At 44.8% G+C, this 21,301-nt stretch overlaps 1 protein-coding gene across 24 annotated transcripts in view; it reads left to right on the top strand.

Moving 5' to 3' along the window:
• Window positions 1–21,301, top strand: part of NFASC (neurofascin) — a 209,342-nt gene that overhangs the window by 161,222 nt on the left and 26,819 nt on the right. For 15 of the 24 annotated variants that reach the window (XM_089773610.1, XM_089773609.1, XM_089773606.1 and 12 more), the window contains 3 exons: window positions 6,533–6,547; window positions 16,617–16,775; window positions 20,866–20,982. The exons of 6 other annotated variants lie outside the window; for them this stretch is intronic. In XM_089773610.1, coding sequence (XP_089629736.1) covers window positions 6,533–6,547; window positions 16,617–16,775; window positions 20,866–20,982 — 291 coding nt within the window. The remainder of the gene's footprint in view (window positions 1–6,532; window positions 6,548–16,616; window positions 16,776–20,865; window positions 20,983–21,301) is intronic. 3 more of the 24 variants (XM_089773618.1, XM_089773604.1, XM_089773612.1) reach the window with 2 other exon arrangements.

Below are 21,301 nucleotides of genomic sequence, written 5' to 3'. Positions count from 1 at the left end.
CCAGCTCTAGGATTCTATGATATTTATAAAAGCAACACCACACAGTATTCTGGCATTTTTGTCCTAGGAGAGACCAGCAAAGATGAAAACATCAAGCCAGCCAATGGCAGGCGGTCTAGTTTATCGGTGTAACTAGGACGACAATCAGAAGGAGACAGTACTGCTGCCTAGTGGTTAGAATCCAAGCTGACAGGGTTTAAATTTGGGGTGCAGTTAATCCATCCCCCAAAAGTAGTGTGCCACCAATCTGCAGAGATGCTTCTACTGTGCGCTCTCGCTTTCCTGGAAGAGCACAGATACGTCAGATAGCCACCAGAGGGAGCAATGTAACAGTGTTTGGCCAGGGCTCGGAATTCCTCGGAAACAGCTTTGTATCTTCCTTGCAGTGTCAAAGTGCATTTCTGAGACTGTGCCAGTAGCTAAGAACATGGGCAACTCTCTCTTACTTGTAGGGTGCCCAGACCCTAAATAGAATAGCTCACTCATCTATAACTCAGGGTAGGATTCCATGGACAGAGAAACACAGTGGGTTGACACTCTCAGACTGAGCTATCGCCAACCTATAAAGACAAGGTGCAGTTCTTTGAATGATTGCACATGTCCATTTGAACATAGGTGTGTGTGCTCTCCCCTTCCCAAGCACAAAGTGGGAATTGCTCCCTCAGTGGGGACTTGTCAACTTGGGCACCCCCTACTGAAGGTCGAAAGGGCCAGACCGACTCTTGGCCCTTTCCGTTCCTTCTGATGACCCGTAACAGTCACAAGAACAGCTCTCTTTGCTGCAGTAAGCTTTCCTCAGCTGTCTTCATTTTTTTCTCCAGCTTTCTTCATGCTGTATGCAGGAGTGTAAATAGTTACTAGCTTACTTCATTTTGTTGGTGCTTCTCTGTAACCCAGCAGAGCTCTCATCTGTCCTCCCCTCCTCCCGTGCTATTGCACGCTTTTTCCACTGGGATTCAGACCCTATGTTTGCTGTTACAAGACTCTGTCTTTCAGTGACCTGCCTTCTAGCATAATATTCTGCTAACAATCATAAGAACGGTCATACTGGGTCAGACCAATGATCCATCCAGCCCAGTATCCTGTCTGCTGACAGTGGCCAATACTAGATGCCCCAGAGGGAGGGATCACAACAGGGAATCCTCACGTGAACCCTCCCCTGTCACCCACCTCCGGAGAAACAGAGGCTGGGGACACCATTCCTACCCATCCTGGATAATAGCCATTGATGGACCTAACCTCCATGAATTTATCTAGCTCTTTTTTGAACCCTGTTAAAGTCCTAGTCTTCACCACATCCTCTGGCAAGGAGTTCCACAGATTGAATATGCGCTGAGTGAAGAAAAACTTCCTTCTGTTTGTTTTAAACCTAAATCACATGGCCCACTCTCATAACCTCAGCCAGACCCCAACAGCACTGGTTCACCACACTGCTAGGCCTTTCTTTAGTGATTCCAGTGCTGCTGCTCCTACTCCCAGACCTGATCTTCCAAGACCACAGTTGATTGCTCCACCTGAACGACAGTGCCTTCCATCATGGAAGCTACATGACTAATTGCCGCAGAGTCAGCCTGTTTGGAGCAGATCTGCCATGTCCTCTGAAGCCACAGGAAGTCCCTTCCCAGGGCTACATAACCTCTCCAAATGGAAGTGGTTCTCCATTTGGACATCTCAACACAGCCTCTCAGCCATGCAGTGATCGCTACAGGCCATTCTTGAGTACTTGGTACACCCGGAACAATAGGGATTAGTGATTTCATCGATTAAGGCACACCTCACAGCTGTTTCAGGATTCTTCCCCTCCCCATTGGATAACCATCCTACTTTCTCATGTGAGATCTCCATTTGTTTTCTCAAGGGCCTAGAGAGATTATGCCCACAAAAACAAGTGCTCATTCCTCCGAGGGACCTAAGCCTGCCTCCAGTATGAACCACGCAAACTGTGCCACCTGTCCTATCATCCCCGGAAGGTGGCCTTTCCAGTAACTAGTATTTCAGTCAGAATGGTCTTGGACATCTGTACCCTTAGGTCAGAAGCCTCATATATGCGATCTTCTTTAAGGATAAGTGCAGCTGCATCCTGCCTTCTTCCCAGAGGTGGTTTTGCACTAATCAGCCAGTCTTCCTGGCAGTTTTCTACTAAAGCCACACACAAACAGGGAGGAATACAGTTTCCACCCTCTGGACCTCAGGTGTGCCCTAGTACTCTACACAGAGACGACCAGACCGTCCATAGATCCACCCAGCTCTTCACAGTGGTTGCTGATGGGATGAAAGGTCTCCCCATCTTGACTCAGAGGACCTCATCCTGGATCATGTCATGCATTGGCACATGTGACGAGCAGGCAGGTGTACCACCACCTGCTATCCTGACTGGCCATAGCACCAGGTACAAGCATCAATGGTGTTCCTGGTCCCATTCCCTGTCCTGGATGCCTGCAGAGCAGCGACTTGGTTGTCAGTACATGCCTTTTCTACTCATGACACCATCGCTCAACAGCCAAACATGATGCCAGTTGCAGTCAGCCTGTCTGTGGACTCCAAGCCCACCATGTATACAACTACTACATGTATACAGCTCTTCATGTTTCCCCCCACACACACACTCTTTTCCTTCTCTCCCCTCCTCTCCTATTTATTTTAGTTCTGGACATCCAACACTTTGGGCATCTGAAGAAGTGGGCTGTGCCCACGAAAGCTCATGATCCCATCTCCATGTTTTGTTAGTCTTTAAAGTGCTACCAGACAATTTGTTGGTTTTTAAACTTCTTGGGAGTCACTTGCACTGGAATGGACACATGAAATCACCTGAAGAAGCAAAAATTACTAACTTTTCTGTAACTGTTGTTCATCAAGATGTGCTGCACCTGTCCTTTCCAAGACCCCTCCCTCCGACCCTTTTGTCAGAGTCCGCCAGAAAGAAGGGACTGAGAGGGTATGGGGTCAACTGGGCCCTTTATACCAGCATCCTGAGTGTACTGCACCAGAGGTTGCCAGACCCAATGGGTACCGCTGAGGAAAAATTTCTGGTGATTAAGAACATAAGAGCGGCCATACTGGGTCAGACCAAAGGTCCATCTAGTCCAGTAGCCTGTCTGCCAACAGTGACAAACGCCAGATACCCCAGAGGGAATGAACAGAACAAGTGACCATCAAGTGATACACCCCTGTCACCCATTCCCAGCTTCTAACAAATAGAGGCTAGGGACATCATCCCTGCCCGTCTGGCTAATAGCCATTGATGGACCTAACCTCCATGAATTTATCTAGTTCTTTTTTGAACCCTATTAAAGTCCTGTCCTTCACCACATCCTCTGGCAAGGAGTTCCACAGGTTGACTGTGCATTGTGTAAAGAAATACTTCCTTTCGTTAGTTACCTGCTACCTATTACATGCCAGAGCGCACACACACTTACATCGAGATGTACTGCATACATTTTTTCCACCAGAATTGCTGCTTGACAACCACTTATCAATGTCTCTCATCCAACAGGGATTTCATTTATTGTGGTGAGCCAAATTAGGTTAGGCCCCAATCTTATCCGGATAAAGCACTTTGTAAATACAAAACCCTAAGGCTGTGTCTACATTGGCAAGATTTAGCGCAAAAGTGGCCACTTTTGCACAAAATCTTGCCGCCTGTCTACACTGGCCATGAGTATTTGTGCAAGAATACTGACATTCTACTGTATACTCTGCTTCTTGTTCAAATATTCTGATGCTCCCGCTCAGGGATAAGTCCTCTTGCGCAAGTGTTCTTGCGCAAGAGGCCAGTGTAGACAGGTAACATCAATTTCTTGCGCAAGAAATCCCGATGGCTAAAATGACCATCAGAGCTTTCTTGCGCAAGAGAGCGTCTACACTGGCACGGATGCTTTTGCGCAAAAGCAAATCTTTTGCGCAAAGGCACATGCCAGTGTAGACGCTCTCTTACTCAAATACTCTAACGCAAAAACTCTTGCGTTTAGAGTATTTGTGCTAAATCTTGCCAGTCTAGATGTAGCCTAATTGTGTTTTTAAGTCTTTGGAATGTTCACATCCCAGCACCAACCTTTGCAGCTCCCCTGTGTTAAGCATCACGCAACAGAGCCTGCATATTTCCTGGCAATCTTAAACTGTTTTTATTGTCACAAGGGGAGTTATAAAACAAATGCATCCACCAGTCAGCAGAACCCCAAGAGCCACCACAGAGACAGGCTGGAGGAGGGGGGGGGCCTGCTGCCACTTTCCCATCACCCCTCTAATCAATAGACGACCCACAGAAGGAAAAAGCTACAACTCACGGATTCATAATAGGATAAAATGCTCTTTGTGAGACATCCATCCAACCGAGTGAAAGTTCAGGAGCCCTTAGGGATGGAAGACAGACAAAGCCGGCGCTTTCTATTCTATAGCATTTGCTAACAGACATACAATTCAGTTAGACTTCCGATTTTATTTAATGGGTGTTTGCTTGCCTTTCTCCTCCTTAATTGTGGTGGGTGGGAAAAGTAACCGATTGAAAATACAGTAAAAATGAAATACTTCCTACGGGCCTTTAAGCAGACCAGCTCCAGAACTGTTACACAGCATTGTAATATTAGCAAAGATTGAATTTCAGTGGTGGTCCCTGCCAGACACTATGTATTTCTGAAGCAGGCGCTTCAGTGAATGCACTGCTAAGAAGACAGGTACTGGATATGGATACTATCCTGTAGATTTGTTTGTTCTACATATGCTTGTTATTCACTTTGCTGGGTTATAGATAGTCATACTCAGTAGTGAAATAGTAATAGAAATGTAGCCGTGTTAGTCTGGTCTTGCTGAAACAAAAGACAGGACTATGCAGCACTTTAAAGACTAACAAGATGGTTTATTAGGTGATGAGCTTTCGTGGGCCAGACCCACTTCCTCAGATCAATTTGTGGAAGAAAATTGGCATGACCAAATATAACAAAGGGATATGTCAATTTTATGTGTTTGCTTTTTTTGATTATATCCCTTTGGTATATATGGTTGTGCCAATTTTCTTCCACAATTTGATCTGAGGAAGTGGGTCTGGCCCACAAAAGCTCATCACCCAATAAACCATCTTGTTAGTCTTTAAAGTGCTGCATAGTCCTGTTTTTTGTTTCAGTGGTGAAAGTAACTTAACATTTCTTATAGGTAGTATCCTATTGCATCCTGCGTCCCTATCAGTTCTTTAAATAGCTCCCTGCTGGCTTTTGCTCCAGCTTCCTAACAGATCTACAGCATTTGCCCACAGCTATCTCACAGTGCTAGTGGAGATTCCTTGTATTTCCTTCCTCGTACTTGGAATGAGAAATAATTGTCTCAGAAATCCCTGTAAATACAGGCCCTGTGAATGTCAGCCTGAACAGAGCTTGTGTTCAAAGCAAGTTTCCCTTTCCTGGCCAATGACACTCACTAAGAGTGAATCTTTTAGTGAAAACAAACAGCAAGGATGAGATCTGGTATTCTAAGCCGCATGAGAAAAGTGAGCAGGATTTGGCTCTTGAACATGAGAGCTGGTAGGTCTCAACACACGGCTAAGTTAGGCAGGATTCGATTCGTGAACATATGCACAGTGTTGTTTATCAGCTTTAAATGACTACAGTTTGAATTTTTACATATTTGCTATCAACCCCCTAAAAAGAACTTGGAACTCAATGGGAGAAGGTTCAGATTACAGCAGCTTGGGTCAGATTCACCTTACATAAGTAATATGAGCCTGAGGTTGGACTTTACAGAAAGCTAACCATGCAAGGTGAGATTTTGTCCTTAGTTGAATGAAATGTAAGCACCCGCTTAAATGCTTTCCTTAATCAAAGGCACGCATCAGGGCAGAGCCTGATCATTAGTATCCGTTCGCTCAGGAGGTGGGGTGTGTTTCACTGGGGCTATGTCTACTCTACGAGTTTTCGCTGAAAAAATATGCTAATGAGGGTCTCATTTGCATGAGTCTCTATCTCATTTGCATATTTTCTGCCAATCCGTTTTTGCACTGGGGGCTTATGTGCAAAAACAAGCAGTGTGGACGTTTTCTTTTTGCGCAAAATCCCCTTTTTCCGCAAGATCCTTATGCCCCAAAAAAGGAGGTATACCGATCTTGCAGGAAAAGGGGGTTTTGCGCAAAAAGAAAATGTCCACACTGCTTGTTTTTACGCAAAAACCCCTAGCGCAAAAACAGATCGGCAAAAAATATGCAAATGAGATCGCAGCTCATGCAAATGAGTCCCTCATTAGCATATTTGTGGCTGAGAAAACTCGTACTGTAGATGACGCCTGGGAGTGATGTTTCATTTGACAGTTCTCGGGAATCTTCCTTCTCTTTGGCCTATGCAAATAGCTATCAATAACAGACAACTGTTGGGGTGTGTGCGGCTAATGAATTTTCTCTCTCTCTCTCAAAGCCTTTGGTGACAGTGTGAATGACTGATCCCCTAGTCTCACAAGTGTGCTGTGGTTTTATGTGTTCCTTTGTTTTCTCTTCTCCTCTCTTCTATGCTGTCCTCGTATTCTCCTCCCTATATCTGGCCGCTGAACTCCGAAGCCACTCCAACCCCAGGTATCGTACCAGCTGGAGGCGGAGGTAACAGGCATGGGGCAATGCGCCATCAAGGGCTGTCTCTAGGGTGTGCTGGCACTTACGCATGTACCACATTAACCCATTCAATGAGCAAACTAAGCTATTGGGGGATAAAATGGCTATAAGGGACACTGCTGTGCGGAGCAAAGCACCACAGGCAGGGAGAAGAAAATACCGTGGTACTACCATTAAAGTTGTTAGCATCAGTACATCTCTGCACAGTACTCAGCCCCTGGTAATGGTCTGCAGGAGCTAGCATCAGAAAAATAAAATGAAACCTACTTCCTCCTGCTTTTGCTGCAGAAGCACCCAACTCAGGGAAAGCAGTGTGCGGCCTTGTCATTAGGGCATGGACGCAGGGCAAGGCAGGTTGTAGCCCAACTCTGCACAAGCTGCTTTCCCTTTATGCATCACTGTCCTCTACTCTGTCCAGTGGGGACAATGCGTGGCATTCATACTGCCCGAGGGTGTAACGTGCAGCTTAATTAACGTACACCCTCAGAATGCTATGGCGATGCTAAGAGATACCATGTACAAACACCCACCCACCAGCACAGAGGGGTAGTCTCCTTTGACAATGCAGCATTTTACACAAATAATGGCACCACACACTGAAAATCCTTGTACAGCTCTAGGGCAGCTGTCTCATCTAGAAACACACATGTGAGTTGCTCGTGTGTGTTTTGCACAGACAATTCTACATGCGAACACCACAATGTACATGACACACTCTCTCCTATGGCCAGCAGTTAGAGAGCTCTCTCTTTCCCATGCTTCCATTGAAAGGGTTAAGGGTTTTTGCAGCAGCTATGCATGTCTGCATGTGAGGCTATTTGCTGGCTTTGCCCTCTGCTGTATATTTCCATCACAGCACTGAGATACAGAGAAACTATGTTCTTTTGAACGGGAGGGTGGGGGGGCTCTGTCTGCTTTCTAGGAAACCTAAATCCCCAACTACCCAACATGTGTCAACCCCGCAAACACTAAAGCATAGCTTCTGAAACCTTTTTTGCAGGGGAGGGAGGAGAATAATGAGGGGTTTTCCCCTGTGTAAATATAACAGGATCCGTGGCATGCAGCTTTCGGAGAAATGACTTTTTCAGAGCATAGCATTTGAGATTTTTGCAGAAGCAGTCAGAATGATTCTGATAAGCAGTACATGGGTGTCTACCAGCAAATGCATCCCAAATACCCTGTGCCAATGAAAAGCTATTGATCTGAGATGCCAACACCCATTTTTGCATGCATGAAATGGATCTGTAAGAAGCCATGCTTTATATTCCTGGACACAGTTCTGAGGATTGGGTAGGGGCATTTGGTTTTCCTTGTAAGGAAATGGGATTTCTACGGGAGATTTGCCTGTGTGATGACTGTAAACAGTGCCTGTTTTCCATCACAAAATGGTGCATTTTAGGTTCTGCTTTTCTACTCCCACAGATGCCCTTCCCCCATTTTGTTACAGCAGTGTTTGTTTAATCAATATTATTTTGCAAACTTCCCTAACTTACAGACCTGTCTTTCTTTTACTGTATTGTCCCTTCCTAAAACAAAGGGTACCAGATTGGTCTGCTCTGAGCTTTGAAGTAATGAATATAAAACATACACTTTTCCCATATGGTTTCATACAACCAAAGGAACAAGAAACATCTCATTTCAACCCTAGCTTAAAAGAGTTCATGGAGATCTAAAATTCCTCTCTGGGCCAGGACCAGTGTTTCTAGCTTTGGCGGATCCCGTTGAATCTTAAAATCACATCTTTCTTCTTATTGCATCCTGGCAGTTTCATCATGACTGTAGCCGTTCATATTTCTCAAACTGCGGAAGTTAGACGGAATGCCTTGCCCTTTGGCTAGTGAGTCCTAAGCTCTCACTGTAAAGGAACAGAAAGGTTAGTTTGTATTCAAGGGGCCACGAAGATGATGTTTGAACTGAAAACAAGGAGAAATGTTAGTAACTGAAATGATGTGCTTGGTAAGATCAGATAGACGCCATTCCTAGCTTTTCAATGGCAAACAATATTTGTTTCTTCCCATAGCAGTGTGAGATACACTGGTCTGTAATGGGACCACTTGTCCCTCAGTCAAACACAGGGGTGGGCAAATACCAGCTCATGGGATGGATCCGGTCCACTAGGGGAAGCTCCCACTGTGCCCCCACCGTGATATTTACCTGCACAGCCACAGGTACCGATGACCACAGCTCCCGTTAGCCGTGGATCACTAATCCTGACCAATGAGAGCTGTGGGAAGTGGTGTCCTGGTCCCCGCCTCTCCCGACCGCTCCCATTGGTCAGGATATGTGGCCAATGGGAGATGCGATCACTGGTGCCTGCCGCCATGCAGGTACATATAGAGGTGGCAACCTGCCGGCGGCTAACCCTGGTGAACCACTGCCAGGTTATTACCCATCTCTGGTCTAACATAAGTAGCAGGGATACATGAGACTAGAATTAGAAATCACCGCCCTTGTAGCAGTTTAAAATTTCACTCCACATTGTGCCCCAGGGTATGATTAGTAGATTTATGCTTGCAAGGATTAGATTATTGGTGTCATCTGATATTAATTGTATTTGACCTAGAAGGCTCTTTATCATCCTAAGAAGTGTAGGTTTCTAGTACAATTTTGTTTGACCTTCTTATAAAGACTCATCTCTCTGCTCAGCAACTTAGATTTTCTTGGCTCCTTGGATGCTCTGTTACAGTGAAACTGCTACTAATCTCAAGATCTTTTTCACTCAAAAATGGTCCTTTTGGGGGGACTGCAGGGGTGGACGGGGGAATGACCAACACCCCCTTTTCCAAGTCTGTTGCAACTGTGTATGGGAAATCAGATGACGTTAATGAAATCAAGCCAAACGCTTCATCTTGTCAGATTTACATTTCATGACCATGCCAAATCTAGAGAGGGGCACAGCACAAGGATGGGATTCCCGTGTAAAAACCCAAAGGGGTCTCATTTACATATGGAAGAAACAAAACATTTGATAGTTCACACAGAGCTGCATCCCTGCAGCACTGTTGTAGAAGATTGCAACCAAAAACCCAAATGGTTTTTGTTCCTTCACATAATACCGTACAGATTAAAACTGGAAGCTTTTTCCAAGCTCGAAAGGATTGTATTTTAAATGGCTAAATGCTGATTTTTGTTGGTTTCTCCTTTGCCCCCCTTCTATAAAGGGGTTCAACGAGGAAAAGAATCCTGCACGTGGGACAGAAGAATCCCAAGCATTGCTACAGGCTGGGGACTAACTGGCTAAGCAGTAGATCTGCAGAAAAGGGACTGGGGATTAGAAAAGCTGGATATGAGTCAACAGTGAGCCCTTGTAGTCAAGAAGGCTAATGGCATATTGGGGTGCATTAGATGGGGCATTGCCAGCAGCCCTAGGGAAGTGATTATTCCCCTTTATTTGGCACTAGTGAGGCCACATTTGGAGTACTGCATCCAATTCCGGGCCCCCCATTACAAGAAGGATGGACACACTGGAGAAAGTCCAGTGGAGGGCAACAAAAATGATTAGGAGGCTGGAGTGAAGGATTTATGAGGAGAAGCTGAGGGATTTGGGCTTATTTAGTCTACAGAACAGAAGAGTGAGGTGGGGATTTGAGAGCAGCCTTCAACTACCCAAAGGGGGGTTCTAAAGAGAATGGAGAGAAGCTGTTTGCAGTAGTGACAGATGGCAGAACGAGGAGCAATGGTCTCAAGTTGCAGTGAGGGAGGCCTAGGTTGGATATTAGGAAAAACTATTTCACTAGGGAGGTGAGGAAGCACTGGGATGGGTTCCTTAGGGAGGTGGTGGAATCTCCATCCTTAGAGATTTTTAAGTCCCGGCTTGGCAAAGTCCTGGCTGGGATGATTTAGTTGAGATTGCTCCTACTTCTAGTAGGGAGTTGGAATCGGTGACCTCCTGAGGTCTCTTCCAACACTCTGATAAAAGGAGTAGAGTTGGGGAGAATGTCACCCTTAACACTAGACACAGAGGCTATATCAACACCGCAAGCTTCTTGCGCAAGAAGCTTTTTGCAGAAGAGATCTTCCACAAAAACTTCTTGCACATGAGCATGTCCACACTGCAAAAGCACATCAGAAAAGAGATGCGCTTTTGCACAAGAGAGCATCCATACTGCATGGACACACATCATGCTTCTTTCAATAAGCTCTTTTTGCGCAAAAAAACCCTGTTTCCCATCCACACACATCTTTTTGCGCAAGAGTTCTTGTGCAAAAAGGAGTTATTCCTTGTAGAAAGAGGAATATCTATACCGCAGAAACCCCTCAGGTTCTGTAAATTTTCTTGCTCAAAAACACGCTTGAGGTGTAGACGCTCCGCGAGTTTTTGTGCAAAAACAACTGGTTTTGCACAAAAACTCTGCAGTGTAGACATTTCCTGACAATGATAGAAAAGTATCCCTTGTGGAAAACTGCAGACCTCTCTTTTATGCAGGCCGTTCAATCTGGCAATCTAATGTGAAAAACCATCCCTTGATTTTCCTTCTGGGTTTTCTACAGTTATTAGATTTGAACAAATTAGTGTAATTTTTTTCTGTGTACAATTTCCTCCTGTTACAAAAAAAAAATAATTCACAAGGCAAGAAAAAAATCTCTTGGTAATGCATTTGGTTATCCATCCAAATTCATAAAAAATTAATCACCTCCCCCCAAGCCTACTGATTCTATAGAAATGCTCAGGGGTAAAGTAGTGATTGCAGCCTAACAGCACATTAAAAGCTTCTCTAAATAATTAAAGAGCAATAGGGGTGTGCATGGTTTTGTCATATTTCACTGCACATTCAGGACTGCACCCCCCGGTTTCTGAGGACTTGAATTCATAGAGGAGTGGGAGATAGCCATGAATCTCTAGCCTGTGCTACAATCACCGGATTAGAAAGTGGGTTTTATGTAGGACTCCCCACTTTCTAATCCGGTGATTGTAGCACAGAAGATGGGCCCATCTGCCTGATGATAAACCTTCTCCTCACATGGAGTGTAGGCGCCTGTCAACTCTCCATTCCTGCTGTTGATCTGAATGGTCTTGGGAGAAAACAGTGATGGGGTTATTAGCGTATGCAGGTTCCAGCAAAGAGCTTAAGTGGAGTCAGCATGCCATGAAGAATCCATTATGTCCCAGGTCTCTCTCATTTACTTTTGGATTAATTAGCCTATTAACTCCAGCAGCCAGTGTGTCTGCAGCACTTCCAATCCATTTTATCCGAACAACTGCTCCTCACCCCTGGGACTCCATCTTCTGGCAGCGTCCTCAGTATCTGTAGAAGGAAGCTTAGGAGAGGATGGACTGGGCTCACAAAAGCTCAGGGTCCATCTGGATCAGAGCCTATCCGGCCTTCAGAAGAGTTGACAAGGAGGCGGCTTTGCAATGCTGAGGATGGTGCTTTACATATTATTGATCCTGTGTTTTAGGGAGAGTGAATTGTCCAGTGATTTAGAGCAAGGGAAATGGAAGTGGTAGACAACAGCGGACTCCTGGGTTTTATTTCTGATTTGCTGTTGGAACCTGGGCAAATCGATTAGCTCTAGATTTTCATACCTGGGCTTCCAGATTTGGTGGGTGCCGTTTTGCCCTGCCATTTAAGAGCAACGTTTTCAAAAGTGGCCTGTGATTTCCAGACTTGCTGAGGATCTTGCAGGTCCCATTAACTTCAACTAGAGCAGTCAGTGCCCACCCTTTTGAAAACCAGACTTAACGTGTCTCCTGTCTCCTGAACATCAGAGGCCGCACTTGAAATTGTTGGCCCTAGTCGCTAAAATCCCTTGCTGGGGCCTGCAAATTGGGACTATCGGTGACTAAATAAGGCATGCTGCCAAAGTTCATTATTTTGTGCCGGCTAAAACATAGAGTAGAATTTTCAAAAGCACCCGGGTGACTAAAGAACATGGATCCTACTGAAAGGGCCTTGAAAGTTAATGGGACTTGTGCTCCTCCATTAGGTGCTTCCGAAAAATTCTTCATTTCCCCGTGGCTCCATTTTCATATCTGCCGCCTGGCAACAATGATACTTTCTCCCACAGGCTGGGCTTCGTTAAGTTGTAAAAGCGCTTGGAGATCCTGACACTTGTAAAGGTTTAATACTTTAGTGTCGTTTTTACTGCTCCCTTGCCGCTCATTCCAGACTGGCTCCCTGACCGACCATTACCCCTGACAGTGTCTTTAATGGTCCTGATATTCAGAGCAGCTCTGATTCTCTGTCAAAGTCACCCTTTATCCCACTCCTGTCTGAAGTCAGCCCTCATTAAGGGCTGGAATTCAAAGGGCAGAGAATCTCCCCTTCCCCTCCCCCTCGAATTACCAGCTGAGCTATTCTTTAAGATTCATTTCATATTAAAAACCCAATGAAGTGCTAGCTTTGAATCATTGTCTCCCTCCTGGGCAGATTAAAGCTAAATCACCCCCAACCCAGGGATGTGCTCTCCTTCCCAGCTCCTCCAGCTGGAGTCTCACCTTCCTCCCACTTTGATCTTCTTAGTGGTGCAGCATGGGGGTGCTGTCTGATAGCCTGCTTCTTTCTCACAGCTCCATCTGGGGCACCTTTGAGCTATGGGGTTCCAGGATCTAAGGATCCTACGTTTGCCTGTCCCTTGTCTGCCACAGGCTTGACATCATGGTTCATTTTAATGAACACCGCAAACACACACACATACACACACCCAATCTCTCACACCAACTTGCAGTGGCATACTGCATTCCCCTGATACAATGTGATGGCGCCACCCTGGGGTAGTGTTTCCAATGGAGAGTTCAACGGTGTTGCTGCATTTTGGGCAAATCCTTCCTGTCATTGCTGTCAGCCAGAGCTGCGAGGCACAGCTCAGACTTTCTTTAAACAGGCCGTCACCTTGGGATGCGAAGGACACCTGCAGCAGCGGGACCACTCTGATAATGGAACTCCACCTGTTTGGGTTTTCTTAAATAGATAGGATTGCAGTGTAATGTGAGAATTAGTAAACACACGCCAGCCAGTATAATACGCTGCTGAGCCATTCAGAAAGCCGAGCACCAAGTCAGAAAGCCATGCACCAAGAAAGGGGCATTGAGGGGAGAACAGACTTTACATCCTGCCAAGTGCCTTGGGTGCAAAATAGACCTTTAAGGATTTAGCAGGAGGCACATACTAGTGGTATGGTATCAGGACAGGCAATTAGGTCCTTGTGAGTTCTAATGCCAGTTTTGCCACGGATATCTCTGCCATTGATCAAGTGACTTCTTTGTGCCTTGATTTCTCCCACAGTAAAATGGGGTTAGGGTGATTCACAGGGAAGTTGTGAGAAATCAGTAGGTTGTATTGGTTCCTATTCTGGGTCTTTTCATCACGTGTGTTCAAAAGTCTGTATACAGAGGGTTATCATTTTAGAGTCCATTGAGTTAATATTGCCAGTAGCCACTCTGTTCTCTTGGGCTTCAGGAAAATGCAAGGAATCTACAGAAACAGTGCTGTTAATTTTTCTCGGCCCAGTGCAAGATTTTGTCCCTTATAGCCCCAGGGCATAAGAAACACCCCTGATCTTGTAATTGGTTATGAAGAAGAGCTGTAGGAGAGCAGGCCTCTCCTGCTCTCAAAGGGGCATTTGTTTTGGGGTGGCCTAATCAAATAAAAAAGGCCTTTGTCATTCTACATGTCTTCCGTAAGTCTCCAAGCACAAGTCCTGTGGTTCTTTGACTTGAGCTCTGGGTCTGACATGCTGCATTTTCTCTGGATTCTCTCACGTGTTGTTTGGCATTCTTGCTTCCTCACCAACATCAAAGCTTTGACATGGGGGTGGCGGGAGGTGGATGGCTTTATTTTCACGGCTGTGCTTGTGCATGATGCTGGCTGTAGCTGTGTTTGTATCTGAGCGCTAAAGATCTGTACCCGACCCGATATTGTGGAAAGGGAAGACGTGTTGTCTTGCTTGCACACTGTAAATTGTTTCCTTTTCAGTTTGAGTGGGGCACTGGGGTTTTTAATGTTGCTTTGGTGTTTTAATCATTCCATGTGATGGGGGGAAATTGGCAGGGTAGGACTCTTTGGGTCTGGCTGCTGTGAAACCATCAAATGTACATGATACATGTACACAACCCTTCTATCAGCCTGTGGGAAGCTCAGAGACACACTCTGAACCTTGAGCAATGAGTGACCTGGAATGTAGCAGAGTCATGTGCAAAGAAGCATCCTCTTTAAAGAACCAAAATAAGGTCCCAATCCTGGCGGGGGGGGGGGGGGTCTGACATCAGCTGGCTTCTGCCTGGGCACAAGACCTGCCAAATTGTATATCCAGTATAAGTGGAAACATGGAAGTGGCAAAGATCTGGCTAGGTTCTGGGCTGTCTTTTTAAACTCCTCCCCAAAAGTTGGTTTTATTTGGATAAAGATCACAGTTAAAATAGAACCTCTGCCAACTCTCGTTCATGACCAATAGAGACACTGCACCTCACCAAATCACAACACTTAGCAAGGGAGAATCTTATGAAAACCTTCCGTACAAGGATCACAAAGCAAAATTTGGGATTAATTTTTCTGACAAGTGCTATTTGATCAAATCCACACTGAGCCAAAGGCAATAACTGTCTGAGGGTTAGATTATTAAGTAGGGGTGCAAACATTTCACACGGCCTGACCTTCATTCATAACTAAGGAGCACTTGGACGTGCTTCTTCAAATAGCAAAATAACCCTTCTGTCTTCCTTCGTAATCGATTTTAAGGCCAGAAGGAACCACTGTCAATGACATGTCTGATCTCTTGCCCAACACAGGCCACAGGATTTCATCCAATCAGTCCTATTAACAAGAGCTACGTAGTGTCACCTGCCTAGCTAAAGGCACAAAAGTGTATAGGCGGATCCAAAAAGTGAAGGATTTCTTAAATGCCGTAATTCAGTTTGTGATCTCAAGCACAAAAAAATCCACTACTGGACCATTAGTACATAGGATTAAGTGTTCTTTCAGTTTGCATTACAACTGTGGAGGGACTAGGAGAGAAAGGGATGTATCCTTCCTTGATGCATAATATGTGTGTGCATAATTTATTTCTATAACCCTTTTTCTCTCCTGAAATACAGCATAAGAGGGATCTAATTGGAGTGAGGAAAAGAATGGTGTATAGAAAGTCTGGATGATGCAAACTTCATCTTAAATACGTACATAGAAAAGGCAGATGGTGGGAAGCAAAACTGAAGACATGCCTACCAGATTAAAAGAGAAAGCTGCGTCCCTCCTCTAATACAAATATCTCTTCGGCTCCCCCCGGCTCCAGCATTTTTAAGATAGAGCTAGAATGGAAATAATTCAAATGTCTACAAGCAGAATGCCATTAGCTCAGGAACGCTGTTGGTCTAGTTCACAGTGGGCTAAAATAATTTAATTTTGCTTAGCCTAGTCTGTGCCAAAGAGGATTATTATATATCGTTAAGAGATAAATCTTATTTAAAGGGAACTTGACTGCTCTGAGCTCAAGTTTCTTCTCAGTTTCACTGGGTGGAAAACGGGAAGCAGAAACTGGCCCTGTTGTTCATCATATTTTATTTTCATTCCAAGGATGCCAGTTCTTGCTGTTTAAACCCAAAAGGGGTACGGGTGGGGGATATTTAAGGCAGAGCAGCTGAAAAGAGGGGCAAGTTTTTAAGCCACGTGAAAGGGAATAAAACCAACAGCCAGCCCAAAACGAGACTAGGAGCTGTTTGTTTGGGAGCCAAGCTCACCCACTGCCTGCTGCTTTTCACGTGTCGGTTCTCACCTACGGCATTTTTCGCGTGTCCCTTTATCCCAGAGATTCCAGGCACCCCCACACGCCCACCTCTGCTGGCGCCGAAGTGCCTAACCGTGGCTAGAAATGTGCACGTGGAAAGAATGAAAAGTCAGCTTCGTTCGCTCATTTCAGATGGTTCAGTTTGGTCCCCCCCTCCCCTCAGCCCCCAGCTCCCATCCATTCTCATTTGTCTTTGCGTTATGCTGCGCCATTCTGCGCTCTCTCTCAGGCGTGCGATTAGCCTTTGGGGGTGGCAAATGCCATGCGTATAACCTCTGCTACAATTGCAGTGTTTTACATTTCCCTCTCCCAGCTGCAACCTCGTTGCCTACAACGCCAATCAGTCCAACCAGCACTCCAACCACCACAACCATCGCCACCACCACAACAGCTGCCACAACCACTACAACCGTCGCCAGCACTACAACCACTCCAGAGAGTGCTCCGACAGCCACCACTAAGCAGGAGTTTGGTACTACGCTTTCCTGTTTCCTCTAACCCGTCTAACTGTAGCTGGGCCTTTCAGCTATTTCCTGTCACACTCAGCAGCAAGGGTTGTAATTAACAAGCTGCACAAGAGGTCATGTAAACCAGTGGTTTTCAAACTAGGGGTCGTAGCCCAGTACTGGGTTGTGGAATGTCGGGCGCTGGGTCTCGTTGCTGCAGGAGGATCAGCGGGGGTGCTAAGGCAGCTCCCTCCTGTTCTGGCACAGCAAACCGTGCTGCACCCCAGAAGTGGCCAGCAGCAGGCCCGGCTCATAGTCGGCGGAGAGGAAGAGCGCACATGACTCTGTGCACTGCCCCTACCCCGAGCACGAAATCCACACTCTCATTGGCTGGGAACCTGCTACTGGCTGCTTCTGGGGGCAGCGCAGTTTGCAGTGCCAGGAGAGACAGGAAGCTGCCTTAGCATCCCCGCTGCACTGCCGACTGGGAGCCACTTGAGGTAAGCCCCTCCTGCCCCAGCCCTGACCCCCACCCCAAAGCCGGAGCCCCCTCCTACGCCCCAAAGCTCTTATCCTCAGCCCCACCCCAGAGCCAACACTCTAGGCAAATTATGTTGAGTCGTGAGCACCAACAATTTTCTTCAACTGGGTCAAGAGAAAAAAAAGTTTGAAACCCCACTGCTTTAAAACCAACGAGTGAGGGACTTCTTAGTGGTTTGGGGGTGGCTTAGCAAGAAATTGGATGGAATGTGATCTAAGGATCAAAGCACGGGACAAGTTTACAGGAGCTTGGGTTCTAATCCCATTTCCTGTGTGATCTTGGATAAGCCTCACTGAGATGTTGAACGTCTCAGTGCTGCAATTTCTCCATCTTTACAATGGGCAGAATATCAGCCTCCTGAAGTGTTGTGATTATAATTAATATATGCAAAACGTTTTAAATTCCTTGGGAGATAGTTCAGCAGGCCACAAAATATTATTAAATCTTCTATTGCTATCTGTGAAAAGGGATTCTATTATTATTATTACCAGCTGAGCTAGCCAACCTGTGCATGGGTTTCTTTTGGCGTATGCTCACTGCTCTCTTAGTAGTGTAGTCTAGCTCTATAACTCAGGGGAAATTTGCGGAAGTATTTAAAATTGTAAGATACAGACAAGTTCCACCTTTGGGCCCGGATCAATTTATCATGTGTTACAGCCTCTAGTGGAAGGATTACATCCTGCATTTCCATGGAGATGGACTCTCCTAATGTAACATGATTCTAAATATCCTTAATTTATTGACAGGGAAAATGGAGAGGGGTCTCTGTTGCTTTTAAGAGAAAGTTACAGTAATTGCATCTCTGGTAAATAGATGGGTACTTACTGATAAATGACTACATTATCATTTGTATTCACTAACCCAAAAAGTGCATTAAGTTTGTGGCAGAAGCTAATACAATCAAAATAGTTCACAGTTAAGTTTCAGCTCAGACAAAGAATCACATGTGCAAAAGATCCCTGCAGCTCCCCTTTCAGAGGAAAGGCAGCACACTGACTAGTAATAAAAATCATGAGGATTTTTTTTATTGGGGCTGCTAGATGCAAACAGAACCTATGTTCCTCTCTAGCTTCCAGAGTAGTGATAGGCCTTATCTACATGACAAAGTTACACTAGTTTAACCCAAGACGTTAAACCAATGCAAACCCCTGTCTATTCACCGATGGATCGGTTGATTAGGAACACGTTTAAGCTAAATTGCAGTGTGCTACTCTTACCTGAAATGAGAGCATCCGTAAAGGGTCTGAGCTGGTTTAACCAGATCAATGTATACACCAGTTTAAGTTGAGGCAACACAACTTTCTCATGCAAACAAGGCAAAATACAGACTCTGTTCCCTATTGTCGCAGGATTTCCACAACTAAGCAGCTTAATAGAAGCTGCTACCAGAAAAGTCTCAGACAAGTTACTGCATGAGAAATGTTCACACAAATTGAAAATAGTCAGTATCACATAAGTAATGGGTACTACCACAATACAGAGAAGGCAACACTGGAAAAGACTCAGATGAACCAAACAAACTAAAGAAATCAGCAATGTTAATCTCAAACCATGCATCAGAACATAAGCAGAGAGGTCATCTGCTCATGCAGTTAGCCTAGATGATTTTATTACCAGTGTTGTGACAAAGTAATGCAGTGTAATTTTAAGAGGAGGGAATAATAAATTCTGGGCTATCATCTCGTTGTTTGGAAAGCATATGTTTTTGTTAGGTTTCCACCATTGTCACTTTGAAATATACAAAAAAAATGCATTTGCAATTTTTGTGTTGTTTAAAGCAAATTGATTTTTTTAGCTGAAATGAATTTTGAATTCTGACATTCAAAATTGGAAAAAAAATTAAGCTGTATGCTCACAATGCAGACCATTTTTAAGTGAAAAATTGTGAAAATGGACCATTGTTGTCAACTTAGGATGAAATGCAGAAACTTTACATTTTTCAGAAAAATTGTGAAAGTCTTTTACAAAGTTCTTCTGCTTCTGGGAAGTCAGCCAGGCATCCAGTGTGCTCCAGGGTCAGAACAAAAACACAATCACACAATGATCCTTGAAGCATCAACTACCCCTTCATCAGCTGACCCAATAACCCTGCTGGTTACTGAGACTCTGGCTGAATTTATCTCACCAGGCAGAAATCAATAGGAACTGCTATGTTCCTAAACAGGGCCATGGTGAGAAACTGTTCTCTCATTTGACTCCACCTCTAGTCCTTAGTCCATTTTACGTGCTATGCTCCCAGAATTGTCTGTCCCAGTTGTTCAAAAATCATGCATGAGAGCCCCCACCCCCCATAAGGGTTTTATTTAAATGATCAAATTTCGGAGTTTTTGTCCTTTGCCTTTTAGGATTCAGAGCCTTTAGGCCACATTGGGCATATATTTTCAAGCTTTTTTGGTAACAAGGGTAAAAAAAACCTCATTTTTTGTTTTAACTGAAAGCTGAAATTCTCCTGCAGTCAGCGGACTACGGCAATTGCACATTTAAGAAAAACAACAGGTGTCCAGATGCACAATATAATCATAGAAGTTCTCAACACTCAGCTGCATTGTAACAGCTAGAACAGGTTGGACCCCCATCTTACACAGACTGTTAGAACATGAGTAGTCTCTTTGGCTTTAATGCGTCTGCACACCCACACACATAAGCTAACTATAGGTGTGAGTCTTGGTAGGATGGGGGCCCTAATTATGATTTCTTGGGACAGGGTTCCTGCAGCTGTTTCTAGTTACTCCATTTCCCATGGCTGAACACTGAGCATCCAATGGGATTGCATGGCCCTGAAAAAAATAGAGAAGGAGATGTCCCTGTGCAATCCATTTATATTATGGAAAAATCTTCCATTTTTTAAGAATGAAACTTTTTCTTCTGAGTACAGGAAAGGAGTCAGAAACCACCTGCATTTAGCTTGCAACACCAAAGTCTGTACAACGGTGGGATGTAAATATCACAATGTAATTTTGTCTAAGGCCCTTTGCAGATGCAAGTCACAGTAACTTGCTGTATTTTAATAGGAAGATATTTATGCACTCTCCTGAGTAATACTGACATTCCTCATCTTGAAAGCCACTTATGTTTTTACTAGGAAAAGCTTGATTGCATGATCCAACTTGTGGTTTGCAGATTATTAACGTGGAGATGCTCTTTCCTACTCCCTCCTCTAGATTGTGGTAGTAAATAATGCATTGATGAATGCTTCTCTCACTTTGGATTAGGCACTCTTTTAGCCAGACCATAATAGTTACGATACAGACATTGATCTATCAATAACATAAGGCAGAGCCTCTCTGAATTTAAGAACCGACTTACGAATTACACAAGATGTGATGCTTTCTCAATTTTAAACACAGCCATAAAGTGAAGGATCAGAGCTAAGATTTCAGCCAAGTTCTGAATTTACTAACGAATACAATGTGCCTTAGGTATTGTTGCAGACGTAAGCTAGCAAGGCATGTCCTCCACTAATGCAAGGGGCTTTAACTTTTGTAATTCATAACCACTGTCCAACCCAGAGGTGAGTTTAGGGTCCATGTGTGTATAATCCAAAGTACTAACTCCTGTTCTAACCTGTCCACCAGCCACGAATGGATCATCCATATGGAACGTAAAAGCTTTCCCTAACAGTAACTGGGCAAACATCACCTGGAGTCACAATTTTTCTGCTGGAACTGACTTTGTGGTGGAGTATATCACCAGTAAGCATCAGAGCGCGTGGAGCTACTGCAGGGCTGTTACGCCATTAGACCTGTTCATGGGGGGAAATATGCCAAGGAAACTCTTTGTCACTAAGAATGCATTGGAATTGTGTGCATTGCCACTCTTCCAAACGCAATTACCTTCTCCTTTCATTCCTTGCAGCGAGGGTCCAGATCCATGCATTCTGAATTAACAGGGCTGCTCATTCGTGGGTCCAAAGAAAGCCGTAAGGACCGCAGCTTGTCACGAGATTAAGGGCTATCAAAAACAACCAACCAAATTGGGAACAAATTCTTATGGAGAGGAAAATGAATACTT

This window comes from Pelodiscus sinensis, chromosome 27 (genome assembly GCF_052426305.1).
Source record: "Pelodiscus sinensis isolate ZL-2025 chromosome 27, ASM5242630v1, whole genome shotgun sequence".
In the NCBI taxonomy this organism is placed as follows: domain Eukaryota; kingdom Metazoa; phylum Chordata; order Testudines; family Trionychidae; genus Pelodiscus; species Pelodiscus sinensis.
Note: the sequence above shows the minus strand (reverse complement) of the source record. Positions and strands in the feature narration are given on the sequence as shown.